Raw genomic sequence first — 21,082 nt, 5'->3', positions numbered from 1 at the left:
CGACTTCAATAGCACACCTACACTCAGTGCCGCTTCCTGACATTTGCAGGGCTGCCACCTGGAGTTCTCTCCATATCTTTACAGCCCACTATTGCTTGGACGAGGCCAGAAGACAAGATTCCATCTTCGGCCAGTCTGTCCTGCGTAACCTATTCACAACTTGACGTACCAACTCCCTTCTGCCTGCCCGGTAGGGTTCAGGATGCCCTCGGCCAAATTCCACCCCAGTTGTTGTGCCTGTTGCACGTCTTGGGTACATTTGGTGCATACTCAGACATCCTCAGCTCTGTACTCACCCATATGTGAGGACTACCATCCTGCTTGTCCTGTGAGAAAGCAAATGTTGCTTACCTCTAACAGGTGTTCTCACAGGACAGCAGGATTTTAGTCCTCACGAAACCCGCCCGCCGCCCCGTGGTGTTGGGTTCGTTACATTTCTTATTTTATTTTTCGGCACTTCCTGTAGCTTTTTAAACAAGACTGAAGGGGGACCCCTGCTGGCTGCAGGGTTGGTGCCATGCTGGGCATGCCCAGAGGGGCCAGTCAAAGTTCTGGAAACTTTGACAAAAGTGTTCCGTGATTGGGCTCCATCCTGTGAAGTCACCCATATGTGAGGACTAACATCCTGCTGTCCTGTGAGAACACCTGTTACAGGTAAGCAACAACCCAATTTGACTTCCGCAAGGCTCTAAACACTGAATCACTACTATCTACTCTCTCGGACACCATCCTCCTAAACCTGGAAAAAGGCCAACCATATATTCTTGCCCTTCTGGATCTATCTGCAGCCTTCGACACCGTGAACCATTCTATCCTATTACAGCGACTGGCGACATTGGCATCAAGGGAACTGCACTCAATTGGTTCAAATCCTTCCTTGAAAACAGGTTTTACAAGGTGAGGATCAACAATACAGAATCACACCCAGTCAGATCCAACCTGGGAGTCCCCCAGGGATCATCGCTCTCACCCACTCTATTCAACATCTACCTCCTCCCGCTCTGCCATTTACTCGCCAACCTAAAGTTAACTCACTACCTCTATGTGGACGACATCCAGATCCTTATCCCGATTACAGAGTCTCTTCACAAAACCTGGTCTCATTGGAACAGCTGCCTTCTATCAATCAACAGACTTCTTACCAGCCTCAACCTCATCCTCAACACCAACAAGACAGAGATCCTTCTAATAACTCAGGACATCAACAACGTGCTTCTCAACGCCCCAAGTTCCTCCCAATTATCCAAAACAGCAGTGAGTCACGCATCACATGTGAGAGACCTGGGTGTTCTGCTCGACAGCTGAACCTGAAAAAATTCGTAAATAACACCACCAAAGAATGCTTCTTCAAATTGCAGGTATTAAGGAAACTAAAACCACTCCTACATCTCAAAGATTTTCGCTTGGTGCTCCAATCCATCATTTTATCTAAAGTTGACTACTGCAATTCCCTTCTTCTGGGTCTACCTGCCAACACCATAAAACCTTTACAAATGGTCCAGAACACGACAGCCAGGATCCTCACCAACGCTAAAAAAAGAGAACACATCACTCCCATCCTTCAGAACCTTCACTGGTTACCAATAAAATTCAGGATCCTCTTTAAAGCCCTCATGATCATCCACAAGGCCTTGCATAATATCTCCCCCCTCAATCTAACTACAGCCGCACATCTCAAACAGACCCATCAAGAGAGCATACAAAGACACTTTGTATACCCCTCCGGCAAAAACCGTATTAAGGAAGCGTGCCCTATCCACAGCTGGTCCTCCCCTTTGGAACTCACTCCCTCTGGACCTCCGCCAAGAACCCTGCCATCGGGTATTCAAAAAGAAGTTGAAAACATGGCTTTTCAGCCAGGCTTTTGCGGATAGATAATTCTTTCACGGAGGCCACACTGGTCATGTCCAGCTATAGACTAATTCTTCAACTATAATCTCTCTTAACTTTACCTGCTCTCCATACATCCCCCAGCTCTTCAAATACACCGGGAGCCAGAGACTACATTTGTTCCTCAACCTAGCTGCTGATCAATACGCTGCTATTAGTCTTCTCTCAGTCCCTCCATGAACCTTTAAACCACTTCATTCCTAATGCATTTCTGTTTGGTCTCTTCCCTTTGAACTTGCCCGCTAGCTAAGTTAACCATACCTGTTTTCTATAAGTCACTCCAGTTCTCCCTGTTATGACGGCCCTGCTTCCAAAGTTTTTATTTTATTTTGAAATGTCATCACGTATAGCCCTTTGACTTTTATTTTCAGTAGATCTCTACTGTACCACACGTTCAATGTTTGCTTGTTTATTCTACCTCATGTCCATTGTACCTTTTGTTAATTGTTTTTCTCAGTTTTTACTGTACCACATGTTCATTGTATTTGCCCTTGGTGACAGTTAAGTTCTTTGTAAACCGGTGCGATATGTATACTACACAGGAACATTGGTATATAAAAGTTAAAAATAAAATAAATTTGCTCTGCTGTAGAAAAGAATCTGGCATTTACAGTAGACCACAAATTGAAGGTGGGTCAGCAATGTACCCACCTGTCATAAAAAAGCTGCCATAATATTGTAATCTGTGCACTGAAAAAGTATTTCTTAGACAAGTATAGTAATTCTCACTACTGAACATTTAAAAGGACTTTGATTGTGTTAATGATGTTCTATCAGGAATTTAAGAGCTATCAAGAGTAACTTTTTTCTAGCATGAAAGGGGACCAGTGAGAAGGCAACAAATATCTGTGTAAGGCTGGTTAACAAGGGGAAAAGGAGAAAGGTCTAAGATGATTCTCTAAAGAAGTAGCAGAAATGGTGAAAGTGAAAAGATAAGCATTTAAAAAAATAACACAGATGGAGGAGAAGAGGCAGAATTTGAGGGAAAGGTAAAGTGAGGTAGAGAAGCTGGTTAGATGAGCAAAGGTTGAAATGGAGAAGAAAATTGGCCAAATTATAAAAGGAGGAGGTAAAACTGCCTTTATATATTTAAGGAAGAGATTAAAAAAAAAAGCAAAGGGGGAAAGATAAGGTAAAGGGAACCACTAGCAGAAGGCAGTAATCTTAAATAAGTTATTTTCTTGATATTTACAGAGATAGGATGGCCAAGAAAAAGCATTAATGCATGTACAACTATTACAAATCCATTTACAGAGGGAAAAATGTAGCAATATGGGCCTTTCTCTGTAGTTTCTTGGGCTCATATTCTAGAATAACTCTTGAAAAATAGTGACATTTTTTCTTTTTTTTTTGTGTCAAGTTCCTCAGTCCTCTGTCATCAGACCTCTTTGAACCATTCTTAGTAAATAAATACTAGTTACTTTGGTTCTGCTTAGAATATGTTAGGTTTTAAAACACAGTATGCTTATTAGCCAAGGGGCCAGTACATTTCAAAAGGGAACACTGGCACATCTCTTCAGTTAGGATGATTTTGCAGGCTTATTTTTAGGCAGAATAAACAGTACCAGTTTTGTTTTGTTTTTTGTGCTATCAAGTTTTCCTTCTAGTTTCTTCCTCTTTCTTTGTTTCTACATCTATATCTTGCTTGATTCTGAAGGATGGCGACTACATATCTAAGCTCTTTAGTTCAGTTGGCCATTAGCATAGCTTCTCACAATCCAGAATAGTAGACATCTTCTCTGAAACTGAGCTGCATTTTACTTACTTTACACACACTTATTATAATATATAAAATGTGACTATGGCAGCAAGGTGCACACACAATCTAAACCTTAGAATGTTCTCAAGGATGAAAATAAAGATATTATAAGATGATCTAGAGCAAAGATATTTTGTATTTAAAGATTTTGGCCTTTCGTTACAATTTTACTCTAATGGCAGAGATTGCGGGAGTCACCATCATTACACCCTTCTGATTGCCTAGTAAGATCAGACCTCTTCTCCTGAGGGTACTCCAGTGTGTTTGTGTCAGCAATGTCTAGTTCTCTCTCAAACAAAGAAGATCCTTGAGTGCACTCTCTCTCTTAGAACATGAGTCAGTACCATCTTTGGTGCTACATGAACTGGTCCTTAAGAACTGTAACCTGGCATTGAGCAGATGGGCACAGACTGGTGTATCGATGATGTCCTCACCAATGAAAAGAGGGCAGCTTAGAAGGAAGTCTCTCCAGCACTTCAGCCTCTTTTCATCCCAAACGTCCTTTTGGAAATCTGTTGAGGTAGTGGCTCAAGAGTTGATACCTTCCCAGATTGCTTCAACTCTGCTTCACTTTTTTGAAGGAGTTAATAACCATGTGGATAAAGGTGAACCGGTACTTGGATTTTCAGAAAGCGTTTGTCAAAGTTCCTTATGAGAGGCTTCTAGGAAAAGTAAAAAGTCATGGGATAGGTGACTATGTCCTTTCGTGGATTACAAACTGGCTAAAAGACAGGAAACAGAGTAGGATTAAATGGACAATTTTCTCAGTGGAAGGGAATGGGCAGTGGAGTGCCTCAGGGATTTGTATTGGGACCCTTACTTTTCAATATATTTATAAATGCTTTGGAAAGAAATACGAGTGAGGTAATCAAATTTGCAGATGATACAAAATTGTTCAGAGTAGTTAAATCACAAGCAGATTGTGATAAATTGCAGGAAGACCTTGTGAGACTTGAAAATTGGGCATCCAAATGGCAGATGAAATTTAATATGGAAAAGTGCAGGGTGATGCATATAGGGAAAAATAACCCATGCTATAGTTACACAATGTTAGGTTCCATATTAGGTGCTACCACCCAAGAAAGAGATCTAGGCGTCATAGTGGATAACACATTGAAATCATTGGTTCAGTGTGCTGCGGCAGTTAAAAAAAACAAACAGAATGTTGGGAATTATTAGAAAGGGAATGGTGAATAAAATGGAAAATGTCATAATGCCTCTGTATCGCTCCATGGAGAGACCGCACCTTGAATACTTGAATACTGTGTACAATTCTGGTCGCCACATCTAAAAAAAAGATATAGTTGCGATGAAGAAGGTACAGAGAAGGGCAACCAAAATAAGGGGAATGGAACAGCTCCCCTATGAGGAAGGGCTAAAGAGGTTAGGACTTTTCAGCTTGGAGAAGAGACGTCTGAGGGGGGGGGGGGATATGATAGAGGTACTTAAAATCATGAGATGTCTAGAACAGGTAGATGTGAATCGGTTATTTACTCTTTCAGATAATGGAAAGACTAGGGGGCACGCCATGAAGTTAGCATGTGGTACATTTAAAACTAATCGGCGAAAGTTCTTTTTCACTCAACGCACAATTTAACTCTGGAATTTGTTGCCAGAGGATGTGGTTAGTGCAGTTAGTGTAGCTGTGTTTAAAAAAGGATTGGATAAGTTCTTGGAGAAGAAGTCCATTACCTGCTATTAATTAAGTTGACTTAAAAAATAGCCACTGCTATTACTAGCAACAGTAACATGGAATAGACTTAGTTTTTTGGGTACTTGCCAGGATCTTATGGCCTGGATTGGCCACTGTTGGAAACAGAATGCTGGGCTTGATGGACCCTTGGTCTCACCCAGTATGGCATGTTCTTATGTTCTTAATCATGGAAACTGAGTCTAAAGAGTTTAGGGATCCAGTTATATGCCTGGAGAATCTGATTCTGAAGAATATCAATTTCTTGATCTGCTCTTGAATTCCTCTCTTCAGATAAAGGATAGGTCTTCTACAGAGAATCTTTCCTTTCTCTGTTTCATACAAAAAATAACAGGGAATTCCTTTAAGTAAGACATCCACTGATGGACACTGCTTGGGGAAATGAGTACATAAGAACATAAGTTGCCATACTGGGTCAGACCGAGTTTCCATCAAACACAGCATCCTGTTTTCAACAGTGGCCAATTCAGGTTACAAGTACCCAAACATTAAATAGATCCCATGCTACTAATGCCAGTGTTATCAGTAGCTATTCCCTAAGTCATCTTGATTAAAGTTGTTTATGGACTTGTCCAAACTTTTTTTTAAACTCAGCTACACTAACTATCCTAACCACATCATCTGGCAATGAATTCCAGAGTACAATTGCGCTTATAATAATGAATTTTCTCAAATTTGTTTTAATGTGCTGCTTGTTAACTTCATGGAATGTCCCCTAGTCCTTCTATTATATGAAAGAGTGAGTAAATAACCAATTCCCATTTACCAGTTCTAGTGCTTTGATTTTATAGACATCTATCGTATCCCCCCCTCAGCAATCTCTTCTCCAAGCTAAACAGCCCTTAATTTCTTCAGCCTTTCCTCATAGGGGAGCTGTTCCATCCACTTTATCATTTTGGTCGCCCTTCTCTGTACTTTCTCCAGTACAACTATATCTTTTTTGAGATTCGGTGAACAGAATTGCACACCGTACTCAAGGGGGGCCAATGCAAAAAAAAAAAAAAAAAAATAGCGACCAGGATTATTTCAACGTTTAGGTCAACCAACGATGGACCTCTTTGCTTCCGAACTGAATCACAAAGTGGACAACTTTTGTTACCTGCACAAGCAGAGAAATCAATTAGCCAGTGACGCCTTTGCTCGCCCCTGGAATTCAGGTCTTCTATACGCGTATCCCCCGATTCCACTACTCACCAAGACACTAGTGAAGCTACAACACGCCAAGGGATCAATGATACTCATAGCCCCGTATTGGCCTCGACAAATGTGGTTCCCCATGCTTCATGATCTCAATCAGGAACCCGATTCGCCTGAGTACAGCTCCCACTCTCATAACTCAGGATCAGGGCAGGTTGCGCCATCCCAACCTTCAATCCCTATCTCTAACAGCCTGGATGTTGAAAGCTTGATCTTGCAACCATTCAGTCTTTCAACTAATGTGTCTCAAGTGCTTTTAGCTTCACGTAAGCCTTCCACATGAAAAAACTATAGTTTGAAGTGGAAAAGATTCAACACGTGGTGTGCACAGAAAAGTATTGACCCCCTTTTCCTGCCCTAAAACATCTTTATTAGACTATCTCTGGCACCTTCAGACTCTGGTCTCCAGACATAGTCAGTAAGGGTACATCTAAGTGCTATCTTAGCTTACCATCATACAATAAGGAATGCACCGATATCAGTGCAACCCATTGTCAGTTGATTTATGAGAGGTTTAATTCACCTTAAACCCCCATTACGGCCACCAGTCACAGAATGGGACCTTAATGTACTCCTGACAAGACTCATGCGTTCTCCTTTTGAACCCATGGACTCATGTGATATTAAATTTCTTACATGGAAGTCTCTCTTTCTAGTAGCCATTACATCTGCTAGAAGGGTTAGTGAGTTACAAGCACTTGTCACATACTCACCCTACACAAAATTCCTACATGACCGAGTGGTACTGCATACACACCCAAAATTCCTTCCCAAGGTAGTTGTGTAATTCCACTTGAATCAGTCCATAGTCTTGCCCACATTTTTCCCAAGACCTCATTCTCACCAGGGTGAGAAAGCTTTGCACACTCTGGACTGTAAACGTGCACTTGCATATTACCTAGATCGCACTGCAGTCCATAGAAAATCCACTCAACTCTTTGTTTCTTTTGATACAAACAAACTGGGTAAAGCGGTGGGCAAGCAAAATCTCCAACTGGCTTGCAGATTGTATAGAGTTCTGCTATGAAAAAGCAGGCCTTCCTCTCCAAGGGCGAGTAAAGACGCACTCAGCAAGAGCAATGTCAAGCTTGGTAGCACACTATCATTCAGTGCCAATAGCTGACAATATGTAAAGCTGCAATATGGAGTTCTCTTCACACCTTTGCAGCTCATTATTGTTTGGACAAAGGACACCAAGATTCAGCCTACGGACAATCTGTCTTAAAGAACTTGTTTCCAATATAATCCCAACTCCTTCTACATTCAACCTGCTGTAATTTTAGGCTGATTCAAATTTTTCCAACAGTACTTCAGTGTCAGTCCATTACAAAATGACTCGGCCTATAGCTTGCTAATCACCTATATGTGAGGACTAGCATCCTGCTTGTCCTAGGATAAAGCAAAATTGCTTACCTTGTAAATAGGTGTTATCCCAGGACAGCAGGATGGTAGTCATCACGAAACCCACCCACCACCCCGCGGAGTTGGGTCTGATACATTTTATTATTTTATTTTTGCTAACGCTTATTGCTATACACGAGACTGAAGGGATACCCCTGTGGCTTCGAGGATCATGGCATGCTGGGCATGCTCAGTGGGCTCAGTGTGCCAGTCAAAAGTTTCTTTGACAGAAAGAACTTTGACAGAAAGTTTTCTGTGATAGGGCTCAGTCAGTGATGTTACCCATATGTGAGGACTACATCTTGCTGTCCTGGGATAACACCTATTACATGGTAAGCAATTTTGCTTTCTCTTCTATTAACTAACATGTCTTTATGTGCAAGATCTGTCTTAAAGAAATTGTTTTATTCTTCAAGACTGTATTTAGACTATACCTTCAGAGTCCAGTTTTGAAGAAAATAATAACATTATGAATACCTTCAAACATGTATGGATTATGGGTGCAACCAGATGCGCAAACAGTGAACTCCCTTGGTTGCAGTAGGATACAGGAAAACATACACTCCAGACATCTCATTTGTAGCTAAAGTATAAAGTAATATTTCAGTTTTATAAATGGAAGATTGACTATTTTGTCTGTGAAATCAAACCTTTTTTCTAGCTTTTGTTATAAATGACTTTTTAGGGTGTCTGACTTCCTGTATTCTGCTATATGGTTAATGTAACAAGTGCATTTTTTATGTGGAAATGCTGAGACTAGGAACAAAAATCTAGATAAGGTGAAGATCCTGGTCAGGAAATATTACTTACTGTTATTGCTTCAGGTCTCCTTGAGTGCTGGTATCCATTTCTGACTTTGTTGAAGTTAATAGAAGATAAGTTGACAGTTATATTCTTAAGTACTGTAACTAGTTAACTACTGGTGCAATCTGTCATTGGAAGTTTTTATGAACAGATTAGGTGAATATTGTTTTGGGATGGATCATGTCTTGAGGCAAGGATTGAAATGGAAACATTTTGAAGATTCCTTCAGTTCAATTTTTCTGGTTTTATAAGTCAAATGAAGAAAAGCGAGCCAAACATTCAAGTTTAGGTAAAGAGACCATTCATAAGGAAGCACCACTTTTACAGTGTGGTGGTCTTTAGCTAATATATCATAAGCTTTTGTTTGCACCAGTTCTCAGCTATCCTTGTTAAAGTGCCATTATCAATAGTCATATTGCCAACTAAATCGCATTTCTCTTTTTCTAAATCGCATGTCTCTTTTTTTGTAAGGTCTACCTCTCATGAGATGAAAGTCTAGTACAATTTAAATTTTTTTTGTTTTTAGATCCAAGAATCCTTCTGCACTACCCGTGAAGAGGCTTTGGCAGTATCTTGTAAAACAAGAGATGGTCCAGGAAACCTTTATCAGAAACATATTCACAAGGAAAAGAGGTCTAAATGAGGTTTGCTGCATCTTACTTTCTTATTGCTTAGAAACAGTTGCATGTTAAATTCAACTGATATCTTGCATGTTTTATTTTTATCCTTTCACACTGGAGTTTAGAGAATCTCCTTTCTTTATAGTTGTGTTTGGTATTTGTGTCTTACAAGGAATCTTGTGTTAAGTTATTTAAAAAAATGTTCATTCTGAATTAAATACTTAATCACTGCTTATTGAAAAATAAAAGCATGAGAGGATAACATTATGAACAATAGTACATAAGAACATAAGAACATAAGAAATTGCCATGCTGGGTCAAACCAAGGGTCCATCAAGCCCAGCATCCTGTTTCCAACAGAGGCCAAACCAGGCCACAAGAACCTGGCAATTACCCAAACACCTAGAAGATCCCATGCTACTGATGCAATTAATAGCAGTGACTATTCCCTAAGTAAACTTGATTAATAGCAGTTAATGGACTTCTCTTCCAAGAACTTATCCAAACCTTTTTTGAACCCAGCTACACTAACTGCACTAACCACATCCTCTGGCAACAAATTCCAGAGATTTATTGTGCGTTGAGTGAAAAAGAATTTTCTCCGATTAGTCTTAAATGTGCTACTTGCTAACTTCATGGAATGCCCCCTAGTCCTTCTATTATTCGAAAGTGTAAATAACCGAGTCACATCTACTCGTTCAAGACCTCTCATGATCTTAAAGACCTCTATGATATCCCCCCTCAGCCGTCTCTTCTCCAAGCTGAACAGCCCTAACCTCTTCAGCCTTTCCTCATAGCAATTTGTTTGTGGTACATCATTTGTACTGTTCTAGTAATTATTTTGATCTCGTGCACCTGAACTTGGAATACCATTACATATCAAAGATTTTGCATTTCCTAGCATGTGGATAGATGGATACAGGACCAGTAGGTTATGCACCTCTACCAGCAGATGGAGATGGAGAAAGCTGACGTCATAGTATATATAGTCCTGCCGTGATAGCCTGCCAGTATTTTCCATCAACAACAGATGGTGGACATGCATTTCTTTACTGGGAAAAAATGCTTCAAAATTTAGAGAAGAATTAATAGGAGCTTTGAGTTGCCTCGCCTGGGTACCTAATCATCCCTCCCCCAGTTGAGAATTCCTGAGGTGATTTCCATGGTCCCTCAGATGAGTGCCTTGGTCCAGTACCTGGTTCTTCAGTCAGCATGGACTTTGCTGATTTAAACAGCTGAAAGGCAGCAGGTACAGGAAGCCGAGCACGGCAGTGACAGTATATGCTCTCTCCTCCTGCAGCCAGAGACCACCTCTGAACTTAGCTGGGAAAGGCTGAGCTCCAGTAAGTTAAAAAAAAAAAAAAAAAAAAAAGGCAAAGTAAAGGGGTTGTTATAGGACCTCCTCCAGTATGTGTGCTCGGCACACTGTTCTGACATTAGTTCCTGCTCCTGTGGGGGTTCAGGGACCTGAGCAGCCTGGTGGGTTGAACAGCCCGGGTGGGCAAGGCCCTGTGGTTTAGCTTCTTGCTGTACGCCGCATAGTAGGCTGCAGCAACGTTTTCGCGTGCCTTTTTTTTTCTGCGTGCATTCAGACGCCCTCTGCAGGGCTGACTGTGTGTGCAAGTGCGTCCGGCTGTGCGTCTGAATTGTGCGCCCAGTTTCTTTAGGGCATGCTTCCTGTGCACACGCTGTGGAACATATTGGTTGTGCACTTAGGATTAGTGCAGTGACAGTGCACTTAAGTTTTGTGGAGCATAGTATTGAGATGCCTAAATTTTGTATGCATAAATTTTGTTCTCCTAAATTTTTTAGCAAGAATTCGGCTGGACACATATCTTCAGTCTCCTGTTAAGCACACTGACGGACTAATGGCGCCTGTGGCTAAGAAACCTAAGCACCTTTCCCTCGGTGCTGCCTGTCATATTCGGGCATCTCAGCCTGATGAGGGCCTAGTTAAGTACATATCAGGAAGGACGCCTGACCTTGGAACTCCCTTGGCTGGTTCCTCAGCAGGAGATAGCAACTCAGTAGGCGCCGCGCAAGTGCTTTCTGGTTTTGGCATGGATCCTTCTGCTGCCTCTTGGGTAGAATTTTTTCAAGGATTGCAATCCTTTCTTCAGATGCAGTCCTCAGCCCCATCTAATCCTGTCATGGCATATTCTCGGCAGTGGCCTCTCCCACTTCCGGTACTACTGTTAAGCTCCAGAGTACACCTCGATTGACTGCAGGTACTCCCATTAGGAATCTGAATGGCACTGATGATGAGGCAGATCCTGGCTCTGGAGGATGGGGAAATTCCTCCGGGACTGGAACCGTTTTTAGGACTATGTTGCGTTTCTTTCATAGAGATGAAACTGCCGGCCCTGATTTCCCAGATGTTGAAGATGCTTGGGAGTACCTGGGGCACATTCCATGTCTGAATCCAAGAAAAATCCCATTTTGGTTTCTTTGTGTAAAGCCTTTTTTTATTCCTGTTATGGAGGATTGATCTTGAGTGGGATGCCGCAGAGACAAATTTCAAAGGGCGTCGGACCTTGGAAGCCTGTACCTTTTGGATCCAATGGTGAGAGAGCATCTGCGTTTTCCAAAAGTGTATGCGCTTGTCTGTGTGTCTCTAAATGGACAATTATCCCTGTGGAAGGAGGAGTTGCCTTGAATGATATGCATAATAGGAAGATTGAGGCTATCCTTAAGCATTTGAAGCAGTGGCAGTGACCTTACAGATAGCTTCTTGTTCCCTGGTGACTCGCTCTTGTTTGCTTCTCTCTCAGGAGGTTGATGACTCTGGTTTGAATCCTAGGGCAGTTATGGAACCCACTGCTGCCTTTTTAGCAGATGTGGGCTGCAATTTGGCCCTCACCTCTGCCACAGGAGTGGCTTCGGTAATAGCAGCCAGGCATCAGTTTTGGCTGAGAAACTGGTCGGCCAGTGCAACCTCCTAAGCTAACCTTACAAAATTGCCCTTTAAAGGCTCGCTCTTGTTTGGCAGCGAATTGGAGAAACTGGGCATTAAGTGATATGAATCCTTGGTTGCCGGAGGATAAGAAGCAGTCGCAGTGCCTCTTTGGTATGAGGGGTTGTCTCAAGGGTTCCAAGCAGTTTCGTCCCTACAGAGGAGCGCCCTTTCAGAAGTCTCCGCCTTTTGGTAGGTCTCAGTCCTTCATCCCAAACAGTCCAGTCTCAATCCTCTCAATGGAGTTTGCTGACCTACCCCTGGGAACAGGAGATAAGGGGGATGCCTTTCTCTTTTATCAGAGGTTGGTCACACATCGGATCAGTGGGTCCTAGAGATGATACAAGAGGGATATATACTGGAGTTTTGCAGTGTTCCTCAGGATGTGTTCCTTGTGTCTCCCTGCCACTCCCTGCAGAAGAAGCAGGCAGTGGAGTGTACACTGTCAAGGCTCTTCAGTCTGAGGGCTGTGGTTCCAGTGCCCACATCTCAAAAAAATACAGGTCGATATTCCATCTATTTTGTTGTACTCAAGAAGGAGGGCTCCTTTCATCCCATCCTGGTTCTCAAAGGGGTCAACTGTCATTTGTGGGTGACATTTTCACATGGAAACCTTACACTCAGTGATAATGGCTATGCAGTTGGGGGAATTTCTCAACTCCTTGGATTTTTCTAAGACGTGCCTTCCTATTCCCATCCAATTAAAGCACCAACCTTTTCTAGGTTTCGCGGTGTTGGGGTGCCATTATCAGTTTCGGGTGCTGCCTTTTGGTCTGGCCACCACTCCCAGAACCTTTTCCAAGGTTATGTTGATGGTGGCAGCAGAGTTGAGAGAGGACGGGATCCTGGAACACCCATATTTGGATGGCTGATTGATTTGGGCCAAGTCTCTGGAAGAGAGCAACCTGGTGACCCGCAAGGTGATCTCCCTGTTACAGGAGCTCGGTTGGTTGGTGAACCTAAGCAAAAGCAGTCTGGTTCAACACAAAGCAGGGCAAAGTTTTCCTGCCAGAAGCTTGTATTCAGAAGTTGGTGACACTGGTGCATCTCTTGAGTATTATACGCCCGACAGTTTGGTCCTATCTGCAGGTACTTGGTTTGATGGCGACCGCCCTGGAAGTAGTGCCATGGGCCAAAGTACATATATGCATTCTCTTCAGTGCTCCCTGCTGCATCATTGGAACCTGCAGTCTCAGGACTATTCAATTCAGCTTCACCTGCCGATGGAAATCTGCTCTCACCTCCAGTGGTACTTGCAAGCGGATCATTTGAGAAAGGGAATCTCCCTGACATTGCCGGACTGGTTGATACGACAGATATGAGCCTCCAGGGTTGGAGAGCTCACTGTCAAGAACTAATGGCACAAGGACACTGGAATACAGAAGAGTCTCTCTAGAACATCAGTTGGCTGGAAGCCCGAGCAGTCCAGTTGGCATGCTTGCGGTTCAGTGACAGGCTGTAGGGTTGAGCAGTCCGGATAATGTCGGCCAACGTAACAACAGTAGCTTACATCAATTGGCAGGGAGGAATAAAGAAGCCAGCAAGTGTCACAGGAGATAGCCAACTTACAGAATGGGTGGAAGTGCATCTTCAGGAGATCTTGGCCTTGCACATTGCAGGAAAAGACAATGTAAGAGCAGGCTTTCTCAGCAGGAAGAGTCTGGGCCCAGGAGAATGGGTTTTGTTGGACAAGGCATTTCAGCTGACAATAGATCACTGGACCTTCCATTTCTAGACCTACTGGCGACTTCTCACAATGCGAAGGTACCTCAATTCTTCAGTCGCAGGAGAGATCCAAAGTCCTTGGGTATCGATGCTCTTGTGCAGGTCTGGCCGGAGGACAAGCTGCTGTATGACTTCCCCCATGGTGGGTAGAATAGTTCAGAGGGTCGAAGGTCACAGGTGGATGGTACTTTTAGTGGCACCAGATTGGCCCAGGAGTCCATGGTATGCAGATCTGCGAAGGGTCCTGGTACACTCCACCTTCCGGCACACAGGAATCTGTTGCAGCAGGGACCTGTTCTTCACGAAGATCCGATTCAGTTTTGTATTATGGTATGGCCCTTGAGAGGGCTCGCTTGCTGAACTGTGGATATTCTGCTGCGGTGATTTGTGCTTGTAACAAGGTGGCAAAGTTCTCCACTTACTTAGCCTAAGTGCAGGTTTGGTGAGTATTTGAGGCTTAGTGAGAAGATCGAGGAGTGCTTCCTTGTTCAGTTAAGATCCTGCTAATTTTGGAATTTTTGCAGGATGGGTTGAATAAAGATTTGGCCCTTAATTCCTTGAAGGTACAGTATTGGCTCTTGCCTGTTTCAGGGGCCAGGTGAATGGTGAATCCTTATCGGCTCATCCAGATGTGGCCCATTTCTTGAGGGGAGTGAAACATCTTCGTCCTCCCTTGCAGTTACCATTACTCCACAAAATCTGATGTTGGATTTCTTGGCAGACCCTATGTTTCAACCGTTGCATAGCCTTTCATTGTGGTTACTGACCTTGAAAATAGTGTTTCTGGTGGCAATATATTCTGCGCATTGAAATTCCGTGCTGCAGGCCTTGTCTTTTTCCAGGAGCTATTCCTTCGGGTGACTCAAGGGGCGATACAGCTGCATACTGTTCCTTCTTTTTTGCCTAAAGTGATCTCTGATTTTCACTTGAATCAGTCCATTACCCTGCCAGCCCTGGATAGGGAAGGAGATGTGGCAAAACATCATCTGTTGCTTTCTTTGGACATCAAGAGACATGAGGTATCTGGAGTTTTCTAAACTTTTCCGAAAGACAGTCTGTTTGTCCTTCATGGAGATAAACAGGGCGAACTGGCGTTGCGTGCTACAGTGGCTCACTAGATTGAGGTAGTCACGGCCGCATATGTGACCGCTAAAAAGCTGTTGCCTACTCAAGTTAGGGCTCATTCTACTAGGGCTCAGGCAGTGTCATAGATGGAAGTTAGATTGTTGTCTTCTGTCGATGTTTGCCGAGCTGTGACGTGGTCCTCCTTACACACCTTTTCTAGGTATTATTGTCTGGATGTGCAGGCCCAAGAGGACTCAGCCTTTGCACATGTGGTGTTCACTGGACCTCGGGCAGCCTCCCACCCTATTCGGGAGTAGCTTGGGTACATTCCCCCACTGGTCCTGAATCCATCTATCCTCATGCTAGGAAATGGTAGCCCTTGGCTACCGAATGATTGTGTGATGGTCCTCCTTTTTGGCTACATATTCCAGGGGATTACTGGTAAGGGTTCATCCAGTCCTTAGCCTAGTATGCATACGTTCTTGTCTGAGTTCAGTGTTTCTTGTTGGTTGAGTGCAGAAATGATTTTCTTTAATCAAGTTTTTTGCTAGTCTGTCCACAGTTGCTTTTGAATGGAATACTGGCAGGCTGATGTCATGGCAGGATTATATATACTGTGACATTGGTTTGCTCTGTCTCCGTCTGCTGGTAGAGGTACAAAACCCACTGTTCCCGAACCCACCTATCAACCTTAAGGAAAAGGAAATTATCAGGTAAGTATTAATTTCTCATTCCATAGTGCACACAGTAAATAGTATATGCTGAGAATATAGAATTTCCATCAAAATCTTGGACAGTATTTGCAAAATGTTAAATGACCTAGTATCTCAAATGCAATAAACATTGCACATGCAAATTTAAATTGGACTTATCGGGTCATTTGCTGTTGATTAATAAAGTTAATACAAATTAATTTTTATACAGCCATTTCTATTAAAATTCTTTAAAAAATATATTTTAAATAGAGAATCATTACCTGTTTCCTTATTAGTGCCTAGATGTTCACATGAATTTAGTATTAAGCATCTAAGTGCTTTAAAAATGATTAAATTCAGACTTTGAAAAGGTAATTTGTTTAGGCTTTTTCTATGCTTCCTTTTCCACCTTTTTCAAATAAGTATGCTTATGCCCTTTTGAACTGCATAAAAATTGTATATTCTTCCAAACTCTAACAAGCAACCAGACAATTTAGTAACCTCTAATATAGAACCACAGTGTTATATGTTTTGCAAGTAAGTAGAGTTACTTAGTTCAACTAGCCATACAAAGGACTACATTAACAAGTTGCTAGAATAAAGGAGTCAAAATCAGAAAATTAAATGTTTTATAGTTTTTTCAGACTTGAAAAAAAAATCCTTATATGTTGTTTTGTAAGCAAATTGTATTCAGATCAGTTGAAATCTTTAGTTTGTACATTGAAGCTATTAAAAATAAACCACTTTAATTGCAGAATTTTTGAACAGGTCTGTCAGATTTCCTGTACTACAGGTTAATTCAGTGGTACTGACTGCCCACAAGTAGTCATTTTGTGAACTTAAACAGATTTGGAATCTTTAAAAAAATATATATATTTTTTTTTTTTTTTTTAAATATATTCCTTAGGTTTCCCTTTCCATATATTTGATAGGGAGAATGGAGTACTCAAACTGAGAAGAGATGCTTTACAATCAGAGCTAAAGTCATAAAATCCTATTATTTAATTCAGTGAGATTATATAATAGATATTTTAGTGTTATGATCATAAATGTTATCCATTGTGTAGTCTATTTTGTTGCCATATGTCTTTTTTTTTTTTTTTTTAAAGCAAAGAGCTTTGATTAAGGTTTTCTATGTACTTTGCATATTACATCTCAGCTCTTGTATGTTTGTCATGTGGTTATTCTTTCTTGGGGAAGTCATTAGAGAATCAGGGATACACATACTGTGATAGAAGAGCCTAGCATCAATCAGGAACACTAACCCTCAGCTGGATTAAGAAATGTCATCTAGAAAAAAGCTAGTTAGTGGTCCCATTCATGTAAATGAGGATCATTATTAAATTTGCTTACTAGTTTATGTACTTGGTTCCATGTAGTCCTCTGTTTGTTTAGCTTTTTGGATGTTAATTTTATTAGGTGTATTGTGTTTTGTAAAATAAAAATTAAAGAATGTAGTTACCAGTGGAGTTGTGCATGTTCTGTTGCTCCCAAATTGCACTCTGTTTTCCTTTCGATGTATATACTTTTATAAAGCAACACTTGGAAATTGAGTGATGTGATTTGTTGGAGATCACATGATTATGCAGTCACATTCCACTTACATTGTCAACAAGAGTGACTGTTCACTTTGTGCTTATCTCAATCTGGCAGTATGCAGTATAATCTGTTTAGTGTATACTTGGTTATAGTTTATAGCTTGTATTGTATAGTTAGTACAAAATTATAGTAAATAGTTTTTAGTACTGAAATAAAATTCATGTCAGACAAATCTTTCTTGGTTCTTGAGCCCTATTAGAATAAAAAAGTTTGTTGCTATTCTTTTTATCATGGTCATACGGTATAGAAATCTGTTCTTTTCTCTGCTGATTGTGCTCTAAAATTGGAGGCTTTTTTGTTTAACTATTGTAATTCTCATATGTGACGTGTTTCAAAATAACATTTTTAAGTTATAATAATATTTTAATGTTTTAACAATTCTCCAAGGACAGACAGCAGACAGGATAGCAGTCCTCACAACTGGGTGATTCTATCAGATGAAGCCTTATAGCTACCACAGCTTTCATAATCCTCTAAGTATGTGTGTGATGTTCTGGTTTGTGGTCGCATGGGCTCCCCGCCCCGCCCCCCCCCCCCCCCCCCAAGCCTACTAGATAGAATACTTTTGTCTCGTGGTTTTGAGTTTGACTGAAAACTGACTTTGTTTGGGGGGGGGGGGTGTCAGTTGGCCTCCCTCGGTTCATCCTTTTTTCTTGCCCCTTAGTCTTCTAATTAGGATTTTTCGTTCTTCTATTATTTTTTTCTGCAATAGCAGTACTGAAATAGTATTGGCATCAAGTGGTACTGGTCTGTTTCATTTTTCACAACTGAGTTGTAGGATTTTGCATTGGCTATTTTTTTCAGTGATACCTGAAAAGGAAACCAGCATATTAGTGTAGCTGGAAAAGCATGTGATGTCATTGATTGACGCCCATGACATCTGCATCTTGTGCTTTGGTGCTAGGCATGAAATTCTGGGATGTGCCAATGCAAAAAGATGTTCCCCAGTGGTCTCCAGAATTGAAAAGAGAATGTGGAGAAGCTATTTTCATCTAAGTTCACTCCATCTGCATTAGTATGAGAGGCATTGACCTCAAAGAGCCCAGGAGCTGCAACAGATGCTGGCAATGCATCAACATTGGGGAGATGATATTCATCCTTGATGTCGAGCACTGACAGCCTCAGGAACAGAGAATCCTCTCTTTCCACTCAATGAAAGTGAAGGATTTTCCTTCATTGGTATTGAGATTAGGAACACTAATATTGGGCATCAAGCAAAAGCTAAGAAGCTTCATCAGTCTTCATTAAGATGCAGTGCTGAGAGCAGGGAGTTGCTGGCAGCTACCACAAATCCTCCCAAGCATCCCTTTAGCGACGGCTGCTCACCCACTAGTGAATCTTTAGTATCACAATAGCCATCAATGCTCCATGTGAACTGAGAAGATGTCACATCTCTTCCTGTTGCCCTTGCAACTTTGGCATCAGTTTTTGAGGAGGAGCTGAACAGGAGGATGCAAGAAGCGATGGACCACTATCTCTAGCTAGTACCAGTTTAGCAAGAGAGGTTCAACCAAGTCTGAAGACTATCATTGCATCTGAAAGCATAATATCAATCTTGTTACCCCCCACTGGATATCAGTATCAATATAGACTACACCAATGCCAATATCTTTGATGCAACTCCAACATTACTCTCTGCATCAGCGGCAGGGGGTGGCAGAAAATTCGAATCAAACAGTTACCAACAAGGGCCCTGAACTTTGTGGTCGGTGAAACAGATAAGTATGGGAAGATGTGTGGGAGCTTGCTGGGCAGACTAGATGGGCCGTTTCGTCTTTTTCTGCCGTCATTTCTATATATGTATCTATGTATATCAAATGCTTCAGAAGAGGAAACCTCCCTAGTGCATCATGATATCTGAGCCTAGGCCCTCTAAGTCAGAAAAAGGTGCCTCTGAGTATTTGACTGGTAAATAGGAACACATTCTGGCTACCTCACTGATCTATGTTTCCAGATCAGAGTCTGAAGGTTCATGGGATTATGACTATAGATCTGATCAGCAAGTCAACAGGTTTTACTTCAGATCCCTCTCCTCCACAAAAGAAAAAAGCCTCCACTTGGACATCTTGTCCAGTTTTATGAAGAAAATGGCAGAGATAATTCCAGATGGAGGAGGATGAACCAGGATAAACATGCTGGGCATCCTTCAATTTCTCAGTCCCCTGAAGGATATTGTGGTAGTGCCTATCAATGATGTTGTGAAGAAGATAGAGCTGAAACTGTTGGAGACATCCCTCCCCCACTCCATATTAATAAGAAGGCAGATGCCAGAAGGCTGCTGGATTCAAAAAGCAACAACTGTCTCATAAGTCAGTTGTTGTAGAATCCTCTCTGCTTGTTGTCCCCAGGGGAAGAATCCAACAATGGCAGCAGGAAGAGAGTTAGGAGACCCCATCACCGTTCCCCAGGTGCTTCTTTCTTATCCCTCTGCAGCCACTGGTAACTTTCTCTACTGGAATCGGGCCCCCCTCCTCACCTTACCCTGATGTTACTGGATCTGGGGCCATGTTGCAGTTGAACCCAAAGCCAAAGTGCATGCCCTTTTGTGCGCAACTTGGGGGCAATTTCTGCAGCCTGTAAAATTTCCTGATTGTAAGTAACCACATTATTGCTACAAGTTTCTTTGCTATCCCATGCTTCACCACACAAATATATTTACTGTAACCCAATCATTAATCCTATTACTATTTCACCCAGAAGCCACTCCATGTCCTGGTTCTACTTTTCTTTTTAATTAACAAAACTGTACTGTTGCAGAAAATATGCAACCCCTCCTAAACATATCCAACACAAAGAAAAAAAACAAAAAGTCCCTCCATACTACTGTTCATACTTCCTCATCACAATGTACTTCAATAAATCCATTTTACCTATAGAGGTGATCTGGGGCAAGAGGAAACCTCACCCAGAAAAACAAATCCATGCAAAATATCTTCACATTATCACACTACAACTCATGAACCCTCATCTACCCAAAATGAACAATACCACCCCAAATACTTCTTGGAACTCTCAATACAATATCACTAAAAACTAATGCCCACCACATCCCGGACCAAATTGATGAATACAAGCTGCACATCCTATGCCTTGCAGAGATGTGGATAGGTGACTGTGATACCATCACCCTCACAACTTTGTCCACCAGATACCAAATATAGCACCTACCCCAACCCATAGGTTGTAGTGGTGTGGTGGTGTTGCTATCATCTTCCATCACTCCCTAGCCCTTTAGCTAGCAAATTTGACTGTCTCATGCTGACATTCCAGAATGATGAGATTCCTTTAATTTCCCAACCTCCAGGAAATCAGCCTGACCCATTTCTCCAATTATCCAAACTCAATTGTTATCTAGCAATCACTACACACAAAATATTTGTCCTTGGTGACTTCAGCTATTCCAAAGGTGATGCCATCAGCTTTCATCGCAACATAAAAGCCCTTGGCTTTATTCAGCTAGTCACAGTTCCCATCCAAAAAAACTGATCATGTTCTAGGCCTGATGTTCCACTCCCACAATATAAAATAAGATCCTGGTACAATAATGATCTATATGTCCTGGTCAGACCATTTGGTACAGTCCATGTTCCCTATCTCAAAACTTGCTTAGCACCAGTGCTCAAACCACCTACCAGAAATTGGTCCTTTGGATAAGCTAGTTGA

The 21,082-nt window shown here is 41.8% G+C and overlaps 1 protein-coding gene across 3 annotated transcripts in view; it reads left to right on the top strand.

Moving 5' to 3' along the window:
* DMXL1 (Dmx like 1) overlaps positions 1 to 21,082 on the top strand; it is a 692,618-nt gene that overhangs the window by 581,414 nt on the left and 90,122 nt on the right. For all 3 annotated transcript variants that reach the window (XM_029570948.1, XM_029570967.1, XM_029570958.1), the window contains one exon: positions 9,289 to 9,406. In XM_029570948.1, the coding sequence (XP_029426808.1) occupies positions 9,289 to 9,406 (118 nt within the window). The remainder of the gene's footprint in view (positions 1 to 9,288; positions 9,407 to 21,082) is intronic.

Source organism: Rhinatrema bivittatum, chromosome 1 (assembly GCF_901001135.1).
Source record: "Rhinatrema bivittatum chromosome 1, aRhiBiv1.1, whole genome shotgun sequence".
In the NCBI taxonomy this organism is placed as follows: domain Eukaryota; kingdom Metazoa; phylum Chordata; class Amphibia; order Gymnophiona; family Rhinatrematidae; genus Rhinatrema; species Rhinatrema bivittatum.
This window is presented reverse-complemented; position numbering and strand designations above follow the sequence as displayed.